Consider the following 18108-nt stretch of genomic DNA (forward strand, 5'->3'; position numbering starts at 1 on the left):
TCAAGTAAAATCATAAGTGAAACAACTGCTATAGTTAAAAAAAATAGTTTCCAATTGTAGGTAAATTAACAAAATGATTCCAGCTACAAGCAAGCTTAGTTTTAGTCAAAAAGACCAGATTGAAGATGGTCACACCATGCTTATGGTGATCTCATGATTAATGTTACGCTGATTTTAAAAAGGTGGGTATTTTGTTTGCTTTAGTGACTTAAAGCAATTGTTAATGCTGCAACATTACCAATTTACCATGTTTTAAAAAAAACCTGGAAAGTCATACCAAATCCTAAACTAATCTCTAAAAGTTTCCAAACGTTATATATGAATTTTGCAACGGCTAAGAGAAGATCGATGCGTTTGGTGAGGATTGAACTTTGGCTTAGATTCACAGAGCTATTCACCATATATATAGAGATATATATACTAACTGATATCAAAGAACACTTTTCTTTTTATATTTCACGTGTAAGTGAAGATAATTAAAGTTATTCACTATATATCTCCTATATAATAAAACCGAAGTACACAACTTTTGTTGTAAATTATATAATTTTTATAAGTTGGTTACAAAATAGGTTATAGATTAAATATAGGTTGATTACAAAAAAACGTTATAAATTAATTGGTCAATTCGTGGGCTATATGAATACATTTAAGAATATCTCAAAGAATACTCTTATAGAAAATATTCCAATGATTTATACAATATCCTAAATATTTTTTTTAGTATTCCATGTTACAAAATATATACTGTTAGACATAAAAATATACTCTTAAGTGTAAAAAAGAATAAAATCTTGGCAATTTATCACATTTACTCGTGATTTCCGAGATCTTATTGTGCAGTTGAAAATAAAATCTTACCTAAGCACGGGTCATATTAAAAAACTTTCACCAAACATGTTCAAAAATTAAAATAAAAACAAACAACAAACATAATCATTTCTCATCAATAAGATTACAAAATTAACAATATAAAACTTACAAAATAAGTGTTTTTTTCAAGCCATCATATTTAGCATATGATTTTATTGCATAATGTTTTATCCAAAAAAACTTTTAAAAACAATCATATAAATTATATTTTATTCTAAAATTATAATATAAATAAAAAGAATTTCAACTCGTGCTTTAGCACATGTCCTAGTATAGTATAGAGATATATATACTAAGAGGGGGTATTGAACTTATGTTTTAATATTTTAGAATTTTGCAAGATTTGAGTAAGATTTTTGAAGATTTGAGTAATTTGTTAAAATTTTTATATTAAGAAAATGAAAATGAAATGACAATGTGTGAGATTTTGACAGATTTTGTAAGTGATTTTAGAATGTTTCAAAACACACCATCGTCTTTGTTTTTAACATTATTGATCATTTGCGGAGATAGAGTGATATCTTCCGGTAGACAATGCTGATTGAGACGAGGTCGGCCTCATTAGAACGATAAGCCTTGGGGCTTCAAATTTATATGCTTACCAGCTCTGGGTTCCTTTTAGATCGGTGGCAAACTGATCTCCGAGTCGTGACGGCGAGCTGATAACTAGGGTTTCGAACAGGATGTGTCTATTCCGGAGATAGGGTGATATCCTTCGGTAGATACGTCGGTTTGAGTTGAGGTCAGCCTTTATGGACAGATGACTCCAAGGGCTATCCGTGGATAGGTTATGCGTAATCTGATTCATAGTATTTTCTCCGGAAATCGATTTCGAAGCTGACTGATGCGATAAAGACGGATCTGTGTTTCAACCGATTGAGTACGCTGCAGAGAGATAGAGATATCTCTCGGCTGACAGGTCAGATCAACATGAAAATGGTTTCTACAGAAAGCTGATTCTCGGGGCGATCTATGAATAGGTTATTCAAAACCTGGTTCGTCGTACTCAGCTGGGAAATCGATCCCGAGGCGGGTTGGTCGAAAACAGACGGATCTGTCTTTAAAGGATAGAGTATGTTGCAGAGAAATTGCGATATCTCTCAGAAGGGAGCTCGGATTGAAACGAAATTGGGTTCTACGGAAAGATGGTTTCCGGGGGAATCGATTGATGGGTTATTTGTCTTCCAGTTCATCGGGAGCTACCGGGAATTCGCCTTGCAAGGAGGCGGTTCGGATGGTTGAATTTGATCTTCTGGTTTGTGTTAGCTTTGGTAATAAAGAGAAAAAACGTAAAACTCTTGGTGATGACCAGTTGCAGGATCGTTACTTAGGCCAATTTAGGTGATGACCAGTTGTAGGATCGTGACTTAGACTAACTCGTGCTATAGCCATTTGCAGGAACAAAGCTTTTAAGAATTTTGCAAATCCTTCAAAATTCCATCTTAAAGGGTGTGATTTTATAAGTCACATTTTTCAACTAAAATACCAAAAAAAGTCTTTTAAAATCATTCAAAGTAGCTATTTTTAAAAAGTTGTGATATTTAATAACTGTTGATTTTAAGTAAGTTTTACAAATTATGGATTGAATAATAAGAGATTGTGAATTATTTTAAATGATTTTACATAAATGTCAAGTTCAATAACATAGGATTTCAAAATGTTTTTAAAAATCATCAATTGAATAAAAAGTGATTTTGAAAATACCTTAAAATCTTCTAAAATATAAGTTGAATACCCATCTAACTGATTTCAAAGAATACATTTCTTTTTATATTTCATGTGTCAAGTGAAGATAATTAAACCGGTTAGGTCTTTTTGGGATTTGTTTGCCCTTTTGTCTAATTAGGGAAAAAAAAATCAAACCGATCGAAATGTATTCAAAACATATTTGATTATGCTTCTTATAAGATTTCTCCATCATATATACTTTTGTATTATTGATCAATGAATAGTTGAGAAGGACGCATCGACGAGATTAGATTAAGGATTCTCATATCATTCATTTAAAACTCCTAATTAAATAAATGTTTTTTTTTCATTTTCTTCTCAATGATTGAATTCTTGAAATCTTGTGTGTTTTTTCAAAAGAGATAATGATTCGATCTTAATTTCATAAATCCTCGATCGATAACATTTTCATCTAATAATCTATATATAATAACAATCCGAAAAATGCAACTAACAGTTGTGTTTTTTCAATCGTACATTTTGGATATTTTTCGAAAAGTCGTGATGGATCATTAAAACAGTTATTTATGAAAAGTTACAACTGTTCACTGTAGAGTTGTGACTATTAGAACATTCGTATCTTTTGAAATCTATATATATTTGTATGCTTGAACTGTTTTCATTTTTTTTGCCATGACACAAAATCAACTAAAATTTCAATCTCAACAGTTTATAATCTATATATAATAACAATCCGAAAAAATGCGACTAACAGTTGTGTTCACTGTAGAGTTGTGATTATTGAAATATTCGTATCTTTTGAAATCTATATATATTTGTCTGTTTGAACTGTTTTCATGTTTTTTTTGCCATGATACAAAATCAACTAAAATTTCAATCTCAACAGTTTATAAACTTTTCTAAATTACTTTCTAGCATTCATTCTTTTAAAAGTCCTGAAATTTCTCTAATTCTTGATTTAACAAAAGATTTTTGGAATGATGAATATAATAGCAATCCGAATAAATACCACCAAAAGTTGTGTTTTTTTAATCGTACATTTTGGATAATTTTCCAAAAAAATCTGTAAAAAAAAAAATTGTGTGTTTTACAAAAAGTTGCTATTGTTCATTGTAACGGTTTTTTTTGTAAAGTTGCAACTGTTCATTGTAGAGTTGTGTTTATCGGAATATTCATATCTTTCAAAATCTATATATATATGTCTGTTTGAACTGTTTTTCATTTTTCTGTCATGACACAAAATAATATAAACTTTCAATCTCAACGGTTTTTACAACTTTCTAAATTATTCTCTAGCATTCATTCTTTTAAAAGTAAAAAATTCCTCCAATTTTGATTTAACAAAAGATTTTTGGAAGGATAAATCTAATTTACAACTTTTAGTTAATTTTAAATTTAAAAATTTAGTGAACATACCTGGAGTTTTTGAATTTGACTTTTCAATATGGTAATAAAGATGCCTTCTATTTAAAAGCAATTTATATGGGTTATTAGGTATAAATATAATCTAGTGCAGACACAACAGTTGCGATTTTTCGTAGTACCTTTTCGTAAATTTTTTGTTTTTATTTGTTTTTTTGAAAAAAGAAATTGAAACAGTTGTATCTGTTCATTGTAGAGTTGTGTATTTTCACTATATTTTATTTATATTTTTCATCACAAATTTTCGTTCTAATAGGTGTGTCTATTTAAATAATCATGTCTTTTGAACTCTCTCTATATTCGTCTCTTCATTAGTAACTAACAAGTTCATTGAAACAAATTTTCTATTTTATGTTGAATCTAAATAATTGAATATTAATATATAATATTCAACGTTATTCTATAATCTAACTAAATTTTTATAAATAGTTATAGCAATAGAGAAATTTAATACAACTTAATAAAGAATTTATATTTGCATTTATTTATCATAATTTTTCTTTCAAAATATTTTAATATTTAAAAATAATAATAACAATCTGAATAAATACGAACAACAGTTGCAACTTTTTGTAGTATTTTTTGTAAAAAATTGTTTTTATTTTGTTTTCTTTTAAAAACTCAAACAGTTGTATTTGTTCATTGTAGAGTTGTGTCTTTTCACTATAGTTTATTCATATTTTTTATCACAATTTTCGTTCTAATAGGTGTGTCTATTTAAATAGTCATGTCTTTCGAATTTTTTATATATTTGTTTCTTCATCAATAACTAACAAATCATTGTTAGTTGAAACAAAATTTTCGTCTTATGTTGAATCTAAATAATTTAGATATTAATATCTAATATTCAACGTTATTCTATAATCTAAATCAAATTTTAGAAAGGATTATAGCAATATAGAAATTTAATAAAACTTAATATAGAATTTACAGTTGCGTCTATTTATCGTAACTTTCGTTAAAAACTATTTTCATTTATTTTATTTTGTTTTCAAAAGTTGTGTATTTTAATTTTAATTTTTCGTTGATACAGTTTCACTCACTGTTAAATATATTTTTAATTATAATTATTTAATAGAAAATTATATTTGCTCATTACAACCATTAGTTCAATATTCTCATTTAGGATCACTTTGTCATAATGATTTTTTGATTGTAGCTCTTTATCATAATTCTTCATAAAATATCTTCTATATTTATTATACTTTAAACAATGTTTTTTGCAAAGTTGCGTCTATTCTACATAATATTTTTTTTGTTATAAGTTTTCATTTTGATGATTGGTAACAGTTTATGTTTAATGATTATGTATTCAAACTATTATATTACATTTAAATGATTTTATAATGCATAATTCAAACTATTATATTACATTTAAATGATTTTATAATGCATAATTTTAAATTTTAAATTTGATTTACTTTTTTTTAAAATATTTTCCCCGCGACATTGCGGGGTGTGAGTCCTAGTTAATGCAAAATTAAACAAAACGCAGAAACACGTACGACTTTCTTTCTTTTTGACATGCTCCATTATTTTCAAGTATAACGTATAAACGTGACAATCTCTAAAAGTGAAAACACATCATCTTGACACTGATCAGATATTCAAATAAACCCATAATTCACACTGTGACATGTGCCCAAGGATCAATAATATTGTATGGACAATCGTGTTGCGTTGAACCGCCACGACGTCGCTGTCACGAGTTACTCATTTGGCCATGCATATCTATCAATCTTCTTAATTTTCTGATGAAAGACATAAGGAAAATAATTGTAAATCAACACCATTACAAGCAATGGGCAACATTTTAAGGCTCCATGTTTTGTAGAGTAACGTCGTCTGTGGTGTTTGCCTTCGGTAGGACTCTTATGAGTGCATTACTTCTATTTAATTGGGCCAATTCTTTTCTAGCCCAAAACAAAACCCAACAAGCGTATCGGAGATCCAAAATTTAAGAACACTAGTAACTACAGTAATAAGAATCAACCAACAGTTTGAAATTCAGAAGCTTGCTTGCACGATAGATCCATGGCCGTCTACTATTTCAATCTTCTTCTTCTTTTACCATTGTGTTCTCCATTGACCTGACTTTGAGTTACCGTCCTAGGGCGAATCAATCATTCCCCAATTCTTATGTCGCCGAATTGGCGATGGAAATTTAGAGTTTACGCTGAAACGAGAGGGTTTGTGTTTGGTGGTTTAGCAGCAACTCGCTCCAGTTTACCGTTTTGAGTGTTTTTTTTTTTGGTAATTTATTTGGCTGAGTTTTTATCTGAATAATTCAACTAGCGTACATTGCTCAAAGATGATATATTATAGGCTAAAGAAAGCGTCTTGGACTCTTGGGGGATATTTAAGTATAGTTTTGTAAGCTGACCATAGTTTTTTGCTTGCTCTTGAATCATTCCTAGTAACTAAATGTTGCAAATTATATAATTATGACTTAGCTTTTTTATTCTTTAGGATGAGGGAACTGTCGTGGCTTATGCATACAACCTGTCTTTGTTTAGTTGAGCATATAGCTTAGTTGAAGTTGACAATGCTAAAGCACGTCACAAAGTATGTCATATTCTATAATATGGAGTTTTTGCCACATAATATATTAACTTTGTAAACTATACATATATATATATATATTTTCTGATGCAACTTTGTTTTTTTAATTCTTCAATATCAAACAGAAGTTTTTAATGCTTGTAAACATGGACATATCTGGACAACATCAAACCTACAATCCAATTTTGTTAAACCTCTGAATTTTTGTTTTGGCTCAAACAAATGGAAGCGAAGGTATTCTTGGGTCAAAAGCTGATATGGATGATGATAATGTTGGGGCAACTACATGGATATAAAAGCTGTATCATGAAAGAAAGGAAAGCTTTGTTGGAGCTCAAAAAATTTGTCATTTCAAAGAGCCAAGGATGGAATCATGACTTTGTTTCTCCCTACTTGGACTAATGATACAAATAGCGATTGCTGCCTGTGGGAGGAAGTTAAGTGCAATCGTACAAGCAGGCGAGTTATGGAGCTTTCCCTTTATAAATCGATGTATTTAAAGAGTTCTCCTCTAAATCTTTCTTTGCTGCATCCTTTTGAAGAGGTTCGAATTCTGGACTTATCCGAGTCCAGGTTAAACAGATTGGTTGATGATGTGGAAGGTATATCAGGTTTCTCCCAATGTTTCTTTCTTCTTACCACTTGTGATCTCTATTTCAAAACATTTTTCCCTGCACTAAATTTTTTCATAAATTCTTGAAAGTTGATACCATTTAAAACTATAGTACCTTAGATTATTTCCAGCATGAAAAGAAAGTTGATGTCTATGCCATGTAGCACATTCACTCATGTTCCTTCCAAACACCGTACAGTTCAACTCACACTATCTCCATTTGCATGCAAAGTACTAGACTATTATCAATTTATCATGGAACTTATCCAAGTGATTAGAAGGAGCTATGTTAGTTTTGTATACTTTGTTAACGAGATTTTATTTTGCAGGTTATAAAAGCCTAAGGAAATTGAGAAACCTCGAGAATCTGAATTTATCTTCAAATGATTTCAACAACAATATCCTTCCCTTTCTTAATGCTGCTACATCACTTAAAAATCTTTTTCTTCGGTATAACTTAGTGGATGGCCATTTTCCTATTAAAGGTATGTTTCTCCTTCTAGAACAAGCAACTTATTGCTGGTGTATCATTGGTTAGATTGTTTATCTTTTCTGTAGTAATCGATACAATATACCTTGTCTTTATTTTAGTTCTTATGGAAAGAGTATTCTATTGGACTCTCTTTCAGAACTCAAAAACTTGACAAACTTGGAACTGTTGAATCTGAGGGGAAACTCATTTAACGGCTCAATGCCTGTAAGAGGTAACATTTTCATCAATAGTGACTGTCCATATAGTAAAATATTTGTCTTTCTTTCGCTGTAGTAGAACTTTAACAGGTTTAACTCTCACATAATTGCTGATGCTAGTTTATGCCATTTTAAGTACATCATGTCCATATTATTTGTAGGGATCTTTGATTTTTGTTTCTTTGTTTTATGGCAGAGTTCCCTTATTTAAAGAAGCTGAAAGCTCTAGATCTAAGTGAAAATGGAATTTATAGCTCAATGGAATGGAAAGGCAAGTTTGCTCAAGCTTTACTAATTTAAATATTAAGATTTGATGTGAATCTAGCTTATCTTTTCCCAAAAAGATCATTTTTTTCAAAGTATAACGTTTGTCTACTTTATTTCAGAATTAAAGAATTTAAATAACTTGGAAGTTCTGAGTCTTGCTCGAAATGGTTTCAAAGGACCGATACAAATAGAAGGTAATCCGTCTTTGCTTCACCTCCAAGATTATCTAATTAAACAACATAACATATTACGTCTGAGAAGTTTCTTACGAATTCTTGAGAGGAATACAACTACTCTTATTATTCCTCATCATCTTGTTGTTTTCCAAACTATCCTTGTTTGCAGCTTTTTGCGAAATGAAGAATCTGCGGGAACTAGATCTGAGAGGAAATAATCTTGTAGGTCAGCTTCCTCTGTGTTTTGGTAGCTTGATCAAGCTACGGCTTCTTGACCTCTCATCAAACCAATTAAGTGGAAATATACCATCTAGTTACAGTAGCCTTGAGTCCCTCGAATATCTATCATTGTCAGATAATAGCTTTGAAGGCTTCTTCTCTCTTGATCCACTTGCTAACCTCACAAAGCTCAAGGTGCTCATAATTTCATCAGCATCTGATATGGTACAAGTGGAGACAGATAATACTTGGCAGCCAAAATTTCAACTAAGTGTTGTTGTATTACGATTTTGCGGCTTGGAGAAAATCCCCAACTTTCACATGTACCAGAAGAACTTGCGTCTAGTTGATCTATCCGGCAATAGATTATTTGGAAACGTTCCTACATGGCTGTTGGAGAATAATCCAGAACTTGAAGTCTTACAGTTGAAGAACAATTCATTCACTGTCTTTCAAATGCCTACACTAGTCATGCATAATTTGAAGGTTTTGGATATATCAGAAAATGATATTGGTGGGCAGGTACCTGATAATATTGGTCGTGTGCTTCGGAATATGGTACATATGAATGGCTCGAATAATGTGTTCCAAGGGAATTTTCCATCGTCTATGGGTGAAACGAAAAACATTTCATTCTTGGACCTGTCTTATAATAATTTATCATGAGAGCTACCTAGAAGCTTTGGCACAGGTTGCTTTTCATTAGGATTCCTGCAGCTGTCTCACAACAAATTTAGCGGCCATTTCCTTCAAAGACGTACAAACTTCACTTTATTGTTGGTGCTAAGAATCGATAACAACTTATTTACCTGGAAGATCGGGGTTAGTTTGTTTTTACTTAACATGTCCAACAATTTTTTAGAAGGTGCAATACCACCTTCGCTTCTGGTCTATGAAAATCTTTATTTTCTAGACCTCTCTGCAAACCTTTTAACTGGAGCCTTACCATCACATGTTGGTAGTGTACTTTGGCCAAGCTTTTTCCTACACAACAACAACTTCACAGGGCCAATTCCGGACACATGGTTCGAAAATGTCCAAATACTTGATTTACGGAACAATCATCTCTCTGGGAGTATCCCGCAGTTTGTAAATGCCCACGACATGAGTATTCTTTTGCTGAGGGGTAACAACTTAACTGGAAGTATTCCAAGGATGCTGTGTGAATGGAGAAGCATCAGACTTTTAGATCTTTCAAATAACAAGCTCAATGGCGTTATACCTTTGTGTCTCAGTAATTTATCATTTGGACTGGGAGGGAACGATAATCAATTTGACTACATTGGTGCAGTTTCCTCTTTGGAAAACTTATACTTGGGATTATACAAATCAACATTTGTGGTTGAGTCTTTCAGGTTGGACTACTTAACTCATCTGAAAATTGAAATCAAATTTGCAGCAAAGCATAGGTATGATTCTTATACTGGGGGATCTGAGTTCAGCGAAGGAACACTTGATTATATGTATGGCTTGGATCTGTCAAGCAATGAATTAAGTGGTGTTATCCCAGCAGAGCTTGGAGATCTCTCTAAACTAAGAGCCTTGAATCTGTCTCGCAATTTCTTGTCGAGTCATATACCAGATAGTTTCTCCAAATTGGAGGACATTGAGAGCCTTGATCTTTCATATAACATGTTACAAGGAAGCATTCCTCACCAATTAACCAACCTAACTTCTCTTGCTGTCTTCAACGTCTCTTACAACAATTTATCAGACATCATTCCCCAATGTAGGCAATTTAACACCTTCGACGAGACCAGCTACATAGGCAATCCTCGTCTCTGTGGACGGCCAACCGATAGAAGCTGTGGAGCTAAGAACTCAGAGGAAACAAATAATGAAGGAGAAGAAGATGATAATGAAGTTGTTATTGACATGTTGGTCTTCTATTGGAGTACAACTGCAACTTATGTGACTGCACTGATAGGCATTCTTGTACTTATGTATGTCGATTGTTCTTGGCGTCGAGCATGGCTTTGCCTTGTCGATGCCTTCATCGCCTCTGTGAAACGTAAGTTGTCTTAAAACCATTTCAGCACAGTTCTTGGATTTTCTTTATCCAGCAAAACAAGCTTCAATCCTCTGTTTTTTTTTTGGTTAAGTACATGTGCTTTGGCTTTTACTTACATGTATATGTACGGGGTTTCTAGACGATGGATTGAATCTCTCTGGACAATGAGTTGAAATGTTGAGATCTCCACACACACACACCATGTAATAAACAAAGTTTTGGGTATTTAACATTTTAATTTAGGAGCAAGAAATTTAAGTGTTGGTGTCTTGGTGTGACAGAGGAATGTAATGCAGGTTGTCTCTGTTTCATAAGATTTATCTATGTTTTTGTTAATAATCAAATACAGTATTTAATAATGTTAAATTATTTAAAATATGCAAAAGTTTACAGTTAAGTTTAGTACTCCTACTAAATAGCGACTCGAGTTGATTTTACAACTAAGCATACTATACACATTTTTAACTAGGTCTAGTAGACGTGTATAAAGAAAAACATTTTCCATGCAGCCAGACCCAGATCTGTGTTACCTAACTTCGGGACATGCAATTAATGATATGGGTTTTAATGTTGACACATCATAATATTTGTTATTAGTATGTAACAAAAATGACCATTCCGTACTTTTATAATTGTTTGATTCCCACGAAACTGATGGAAAAGAAATTTGGAAGTAATTTTATATAGGGTTTATTGCACCCACACCCACTTTAGGTTGAAGTTGTTTCACAGAAACCTACTTTACAAACTCACTATACTTTCTTAAATTTGATGTTAGGTGTCCTTGTTTTTTGGACAATTTTGTCTCTCTCCTTGTTTTCTCTATTTTTTTTTTTGTTAACACTTTAAATGGTTATCATAAAACAAATTCTCTATTTATTTATATAAAATATGTTATGATTATATATTTTCAACATTTTAAGATACATATTTCTATATTTTTTTATGAATTTTTAGATTATAAGGTATCCATTTGTCGTTGAACATTTGTTCAAATGATAAGTGGATAGTCAATTGCAGTATTGTTAATAAATAGTTAATTGTGTTTATTCATACAAAATAGAAGTAATACCTATCAATTCAGGTGTCTATGACAGCGTGTCCATATGGAAACATATGAGGTTATAATGCAATTTGTGGATACGATATTTGTCCACATAGATAACTATTTGTGGATACAATATTTGTGGATACATTATTAGTCAAACTTATCTAAATGGATAACTATTTGTGGATACAATATAAGTAATGGATAACATTCACAAAACAAAACTCAAACATTTTCCCAGATCGAACTAAAACAAATTCAATATTAAAAAGCTCACAAGACCACAATTAATCAGTAAAATCACAAAATCACAATAAAACCAAGAAAACCCATATCGAATTTCATATAATCTAAAGTGATAAATTTTAAATATTTCATAATTGTAAAACAGACAATTTATCTCATAAGAATTAGATTCAAAGGACACAAACTCAGACATCTTGTAAAGGTAATGTTTACTCTCTCATCATGTCGCCATTAGAAAGAATTAAGCAAGAGAGACAACCCAGAAAAAAAAATTATAGATCTTTTCCAATTGGTATTTTCCAGCTGCTACCCATTGATTGATGATGATGAAGATGCACCCAAATACGACTGGAACCGTATAATGAGTTTTTTTTCTTTCGGTGGAAGAGTCTGGAGTTAAGAAAAAGAGATGAATGATGAGTGCTACTATATAATTGAGGTTTGTGGAACTTGAGAGAGATGTTATTTGGAAGATGAGAGAGAGACATAAAAAATAGAGAAAAACAGAAAAGTAGTAGTTAGATGGTAGTGTTGATAATAATTTTTTTTGCTAGAAGGTATTGGAGTAACTACACAAACAAAAAGTATAGCAAGAGTTAAAAGTGGGTGTTAATAGAATGGGAGAAAGTGGGTGTAAAATTCTCTTTTTATATATACGATTAATGAGAGAATTGAACCTAAAAAGTGACAGCATAATGAAAAATAGTGAGGAAACTCAGAACATACAATTATGAGAAAATTTAAATTTATTTGTCATTTAAAAAATTCAAAATTATACTGTATTATAGTTTTGGGACTGGACAAGATTTGTGCTTAACAGATAGGCAAGCCCCATTCATGTCTTAATAAAGACAAAATTTCAACACAGAGAACAATAATTTAAAACGAATGTTCGAAATTAAATAATACTACTACTTCTACCACCGAATATCTTTTGTTTCTTTCATTAATCTTCGAACAATTTCCAAAACTTTTTTTTTGTGATTTCCAAAAATCACAACATAGAGATACCCACAAAAATCCAAAACAAATTGAATTGGAAAAAACACAAAATTTCACACCCAATTTTTTTGTTAGTCATCATCACTAATCATCATCATCATTGCTCCCCAAACACAAGAATTAAAACCCTAATCATGGTGTAGGAACCACTTAAGTGTACACAGAGCCATAAGATAGAGCCATGAGTAACACAGCGGCTTGTTCTTCCTCACCAAGCTTCCGTCGTTGCTTCTCCACCGTTGATCGATGACTCTTCGTCATCCCCAAATCAATCAACCTCTGTTTTAGTGATTCACTAAATCTAGGGTTTCCGCCGCCGGGACTCGATTTCTTCGGTTTCTTGTTATTGTCATCCTCTGTTCCTCTTCTCTTCTTCGTGTTTCTGATCCCACACGCGTTACACAATGACTACATAGAACACAACCAAAAAAAAACATATCAGATCAGAGACAAGATCGAAGGATCAAACTCGATTGCTTCACCCAAATCGGAGTGAAATTAGGGTTTATGTCTTAACATTGGGACCAGAAGGACCACCACGCCAAAGAGGGGTTTTGCTTGTACCACAATCAGCACAAGTCTTCTTGTTGTTGCTCTGTTCGATCATAACATCTCCAACTCTTCCTTTCATGGTTTCCGAATCAACCAAAACCTGGAACACACATAGCGATCAGCTAACTACTAAATCATCAATCATCATCAGAATCAAAAGAAGAAGAAGAAGCAGATCATCATTTAACCTCTTCACTGTGATCCAACATTCTCGATCAGTTGAATTCGAAGATTGGCGCCGCGCGATCGGGATCAAGAAAGCTAGGGTTTGAAAACAGAGATGAGAAAGGAAGGATCAGGAATCAATCTAGGGTTTAGAGAAGATCACGTCTCTCTTCATAGAACATGTGCAAGAGAACTTGGAAAGAGTGAATAAGTGAGTGTCAGAGAGAGAGAACCTAACCGACAGACACAAATCACAATGATACGAAAAAAAAAAACTAAACGCGATTTTATAAAAATTGGTTATGGAATTAAACCCTAGGATTTTGATTTTAAAATGACGAAAACACCCTTTTGTTTCTTCTCTATTATCAGATGAAGCCACCCGCCAAACACAAGTTCGCTTATTATTATTGTGAGTTGATTTTGGTGAAAAGAAAAAGGGCGCCACTTTGACCGGTGTGTTTGATCACATACGGAACGGTGTACGGTTTCTTCGAGTGGGTCAATCATGATGATTCACTTGTACTTTTTGATCGTAGCCGTTCATTCAATCTTACCTTCCAAATTTTTGGGGGAAAAAATGTATATAGTGAAAAGTTGAGATACTACTAATATGTTAGAGTGGTTGATTATAAAGGAGAAAAGAAACAAGAGTGGTAGGGAATGAAGCCATGTAGATAGGATTCAGACCATATATTTGCAAATGGTTACCAAATAAGATTGTGTGCTTGGTGTGTAATGTTGACTTAACAATGTCATGGGTCAAAGTGACAATACTTGAAATAGGTTATGATGATAAAGACTTATCTTAAAATGTTGAAAAAAACAAGATTTTGTGCTTTTTGGACAGTGTATTGGTTGGGAGGATATTCATTTTGAGGTTTAAAATTGATTGAGAAGAAAAGAAAGCGACTGGTTTGTCTCCCACTTGAACCACATACAGTACTTACATTTTATCTTGATCACCTCTCCGTCTGTCTCTCTCTCTTTTCTAAATGGTGTTAAAATACTAAAACTGTTGGTTGAGTAAAAAATGAATGTGATTACAAAACCTCTTTTTTTTTTGCTCTATTAACCAGCAATATTTCATGATTTGAGCAACTTTTTACTAAGCCTCTTTTCAACTAGACGACATTAAACTTCAACAAAACAAAACAAAACAATGTAGACTCTACGAACACTGGAGCCAAAGGAACACTTGTCATATCACACACTTGTAAGAAAGTAGCCGGAGGAAATCTATGGTTTTTAACTCTATGTAGCTAATGTTGCTTCATTTGCAGTGTCCCTTAAAGAGATTCAGTCTTCCAGGTAGACTTTCACCAGAGTTTTCCCAAGCTTCGGTATCTTGAATTTACGTGAGGAGTGTTCTTTTTGTTCAGTTTCCTCTATTTTTTTACTGTCCTAGTTGACAAAATTTATAAAATGGGGGAACCTTTTGCTTGTTTTTGCAGTGACTTGTGCCAAATTACCTTTTTGGTTCAAGCCCTATGGAATGTGCGTCACTGCCTTACCTAAAATATATGTAAGTCTTTGATTTCTTGTTTATTAAGGAAGTTATAAATGCTTCTGAATTTACCTGATTTTGTCTCTCTGTAGCCATGTTTACGCAAATCGCTTAACAAGAGACATACTCCAAAATGATTGAGAAAATTTATTAACCTCACACTCTTGTATGGTTCTACTGTTTTCTTTGTTTATCTTATGTGATCACATAGAAAGCTAAGTTGTTTTGTTTGGTTTGGATGATTACAGAGTTCTTGAAGCCAATCAATAATTCTCTGGAACCAAACAATCTGACTAATCTGTTTGATCAGCTTTCTTTTCTTTACAAGATGCATGGCCAGTTCAATAAGTGTGTTTATTATGCGTAACACTTTTTTTCAATCTATGTATCTACAACTGTTCAACGATAATTGCCTTAATCAACGATCCATCCCTGATCGAGTTCATCAGGAACTTAGTGTTGAAAGATGAGAGCGATTTATAGTATGAAGTTAAAAACCTTTGAACTCATCTCCTGGCTGAAAAATATGTTGTTAGTAAAAGTTGAACAACACCTACAACGTTACCAATATGTCCAAAGATCACCTTCTCTGACATTCATCTAATATGCCAAATACTGTACATTTCAGCCTAATCTCTTAATGGATAAACGTATCAACAGTCATCTTTCCTAAATCAACCGAATCTCTTAATATCTAGAGAGTCATTTTTTCGATTAGATTGTGTGGAATCTCATAGTGTAGATGAAGATTTTTAAACAGTTTGAAAGGTAGATGAAGATCTGGTTCTCTCACAACTGCAAAACGAGATCATCACCTTGGAGGTTGTTTGTGTCTTCTCAATTCTCACCATCGTCTTCCTCCCAGTATGTCTTTAGAATATTGGAAGCCTTCTCGGAGATCTCGTTGTTTTCGTGGTGTTGCATGTTCTCAATCTTTCCTAGACCTTCCGCGTCTTCGATCTGTTGAGTGTAATTGTTCACGTTTCCTCCTATGTTCATCATCACTGCCTTTCCAACCTCCAAAATCTTTTCCATTCCATTCAGACACGCTGAGATGATAATTGGATCTGGATGTAACAGGAGATCACATAAAGGTTTTATGCAACCCTGCTCCACCAAGAACCTGAATCAAACCAATGGAGATAGTGAATTAATGATTAAGTAAGCTTGTTTAAGTGAAAAAAGAGAGAAGACAGGGACGTACATGATTTGCTCATGAGAACCACTTAAGGTTGCATTTGAAATTGCCCATACAGCTACCTTCTTCATTCCCAATTTATCATTTTGAGCCAGACTGACCAACTTTGGAATTAAATTTTCATCAATAACTGCCTGTTATCACCAGGGGAAAGGAATTAACGACAGCAACACAAGTGTAAAGTTTGTATATGTTCTGCAACTACAACAATAAAAAAACTGATGCACATGAGAAAGCAACAAATAACTTGTCAGTTCTCACCTGAATATGTTCTCTAAAGCCTGAGGTGATGCTTATAACCGCCAAGAAGGTGGCTGTCTTTACTTGTTCGTCATAGTCTCGATTAAACAGGTCAGAAATAATGCGTAAAGCACCACAATCGATCACACACTGAACATATAAAAACACAAGCAATGAATCTCCTCTCTACTAATAGTGGTATAAACGTACTAAAGACACTGAAATTTCGAAAAGTTTTAACGTTACATACTTGGATCTGGTCCTTATGTTTACTAACTATAGTTTCAATGAGACGCGGTACAGGAATAAGCACAGATGGGGAAGGGTGTCTGTAAAAGAAACAAACATAATTGTCAGCCTTTTGAGTATTCAAACATGTCACAAAAGGAGAAGTACTAGTACTAACTGGAGAAGTTCAACTAGTTTTGGGACAAAACCAGCATCGATCACACTCTGGATTCCATCTTCTGAACCATTACACAGATACTGAATGGCCGAGCAAACATTTTCCAAGACTCTTTCATCATTTGAATGAAGATGTAGTTCAAGTGCATGTAGCACCTGTTAATCAATGCATTCAAATGTTGAAATTCAAGTTTTGGATGTATACAAACAGAGGAAACAGAGAGATAGGTAAAAAGACCTGTTCGAAGGTGGGTGGAGGGTTGCCACGACACAAGTTACACAAAGTAAGAGTGGCAGCTCTGAGCGTCGACAAGGTAGTAGTATCCTTGGACAGCAGATTCAACAGTGGCATCAATGCACCAGACTTAAGAAGATAGTCATGGTGTACTGGATCAGCAGCAACATTAGCCAGTGCCAGTAAAGCCTGCAAGAATAAAAATGTCAAAAACTCATAATCTGTGCCAAAGAGAAATCATATTCTAACTAGAGAAGTAGTATACAATATAATGATTACCGGATCACGGATATAAGGTGAAGCAATAAGCTTGACTAGCTTTGGACCAGGATCTTGATCAACAACCAGATCCGGTTTAATAGCAGCAACGATTGATAGAGCCTCAGCTGCCAGACACTAGAAAAAGATCATTGAATACATCAGAATCAAAGATTACACTGATCATCATCATAATTCATAAATATCAAATCATGGATTATGGGAAATTTTCTAACGTACGGGAAGCTCAGGGGAATCTTTCATGTGAAGAAATCCAACAAAACGACGTATAACTCCATAATATGTCAGCCTTTGAGTACCAAAAGGCCCTATTCCTGGCATATCTGGACAGAGAGAGCACAAAAACTTAAAAGAAACATTCGAGTTTATTGATAAAAAGACGAATCTCTTCAAGAAACGTAAAAAAGAAGAAGAAAGTTTTACTCTTTAAGAGAAACTCCTTGATCTTGGCAGCGGATTCAAGCTGTCTTGAACGATCATTTGAGTAAAACCCATCAAGGAAACACGCAATTTCTGAGAACATCGTGTGACGAACGACGAAGCTTGGGTTTTCTAGCGACGTTGGCTTTTTTTTTCGCTCTTCTTCTTCGACCTCTCCAAAAGCAGTTTACGAAACTTGAAGATAAGCCCTAGAATTCTCAACTGAAATGTGTGAAAGAGGCAGAGAACTTTAGCAATTGAGCAGAGCAAGATTACAAACAAAGATGGT

The 18108-nt window shown here is 33.2% G+C and overlaps 2 protein-coding genes and 1 pseudogene across 2 annotated transcripts; 1 reads left to right on the plus strand and 2 right to left on the minus strand.

Annotated features, from left to right (window-relative positions):
* On the plus strand, positions 6769–10536 carry LOC104763282 (annotated as a pseudogene).
* Positions 12735–13808, minus strand: LOC104760913 (GATA transcription factor 16-like). The gene is made up of 3 exons (XM_010483905.2): positions 13559–13808; positions 13336–13470; positions 12735–13226 (listed from the first exon to the last, which is right to left on the minus strand). Exons 1-3 carry the CDS (start codon positions 13577–13579, stop codon positions 12969–12971), a joined length of 414 nt encoding a protein of 137 aa, XP_010482207.1. The 5' UTR covers positions 13580–13808; the 3' UTR covers positions 12735–12968.
* Positions 15880–17922, minus strand: LOC104763283 (importin subunit alpha-1-like). The gene is made up of 9 exons (XM_010486678.2): positions 17823–17922; positions 17619–17722; positions 17400–17516; positions 17124–17309; positions 16887–17041; positions 16731–16809; positions 16502–16630; positions 16247–16374; positions 15880–16165 (listed from the first exon to the last, which is right to left on the minus strand). The coding sequence occupies exons 1-9, from the start codon at positions 17920–17922 to the stop codon at positions 15880–15882; spliced, it is 1284 nt and encodes a 427-aa protein (XP_010484980.1).

The sequence above is a fragment of the Camelina sativa genome, chromosome 18 (genome assembly GCF_000633955.1).
Source record: "Camelina sativa cultivar DH55 chromosome 18, Cs, whole genome shotgun sequence".
In the NCBI taxonomy this organism is placed as follows: Eukaryota; Viridiplantae; Streptophyta; class Magnoliopsida; order Brassicales; family Brassicaceae; genus Camelina; species Camelina sativa.

Bases quoted from the DNA above. Each gene is read 5' to 3' on its own strand.
- LOC104760913 (XM_010483905.2), bottom strand. From the start codon at position 13,579: ATGTTGGATCACAGTGAAGAG. The intron at 13,471-13,558 runs GTTAAATGATGA...TGTGTGTTCCAG, and splicing joins TGTTGGATCACAGTGAAGAG to GTTTTGGTTGATTCGGAAAC. The intron at 13,227-13,335 runs GTTAAGACATAA...TGTTCTATGTAG, and splicing joins GTGGTCCTTCTGGTCCCAAT to TCATTGTGTAACGCGTGTGG.
- LOC104763283 (XM_010486678.2), bottom strand. From the start codon at position 17,922: ATGTTCTCAGAAATTGCGTGTTTCCTTGATGGGTTTTACTCAAATGAT. The intron at 17,517-17,618 runs GTACGTTAGAAA...ATCTTTTTCTAG, and splicing joins AAGATTCCCCTGAGCTTCCC to TGTCTGGCAGCTGAGGCTCT. The intron at 17,310-17,399 runs GTAATCATTATA...TTATTCTTGCAG, and splicing joins CACCTTATATCCGTGATCCG to GCTTTACTGGCACTGGCTAA.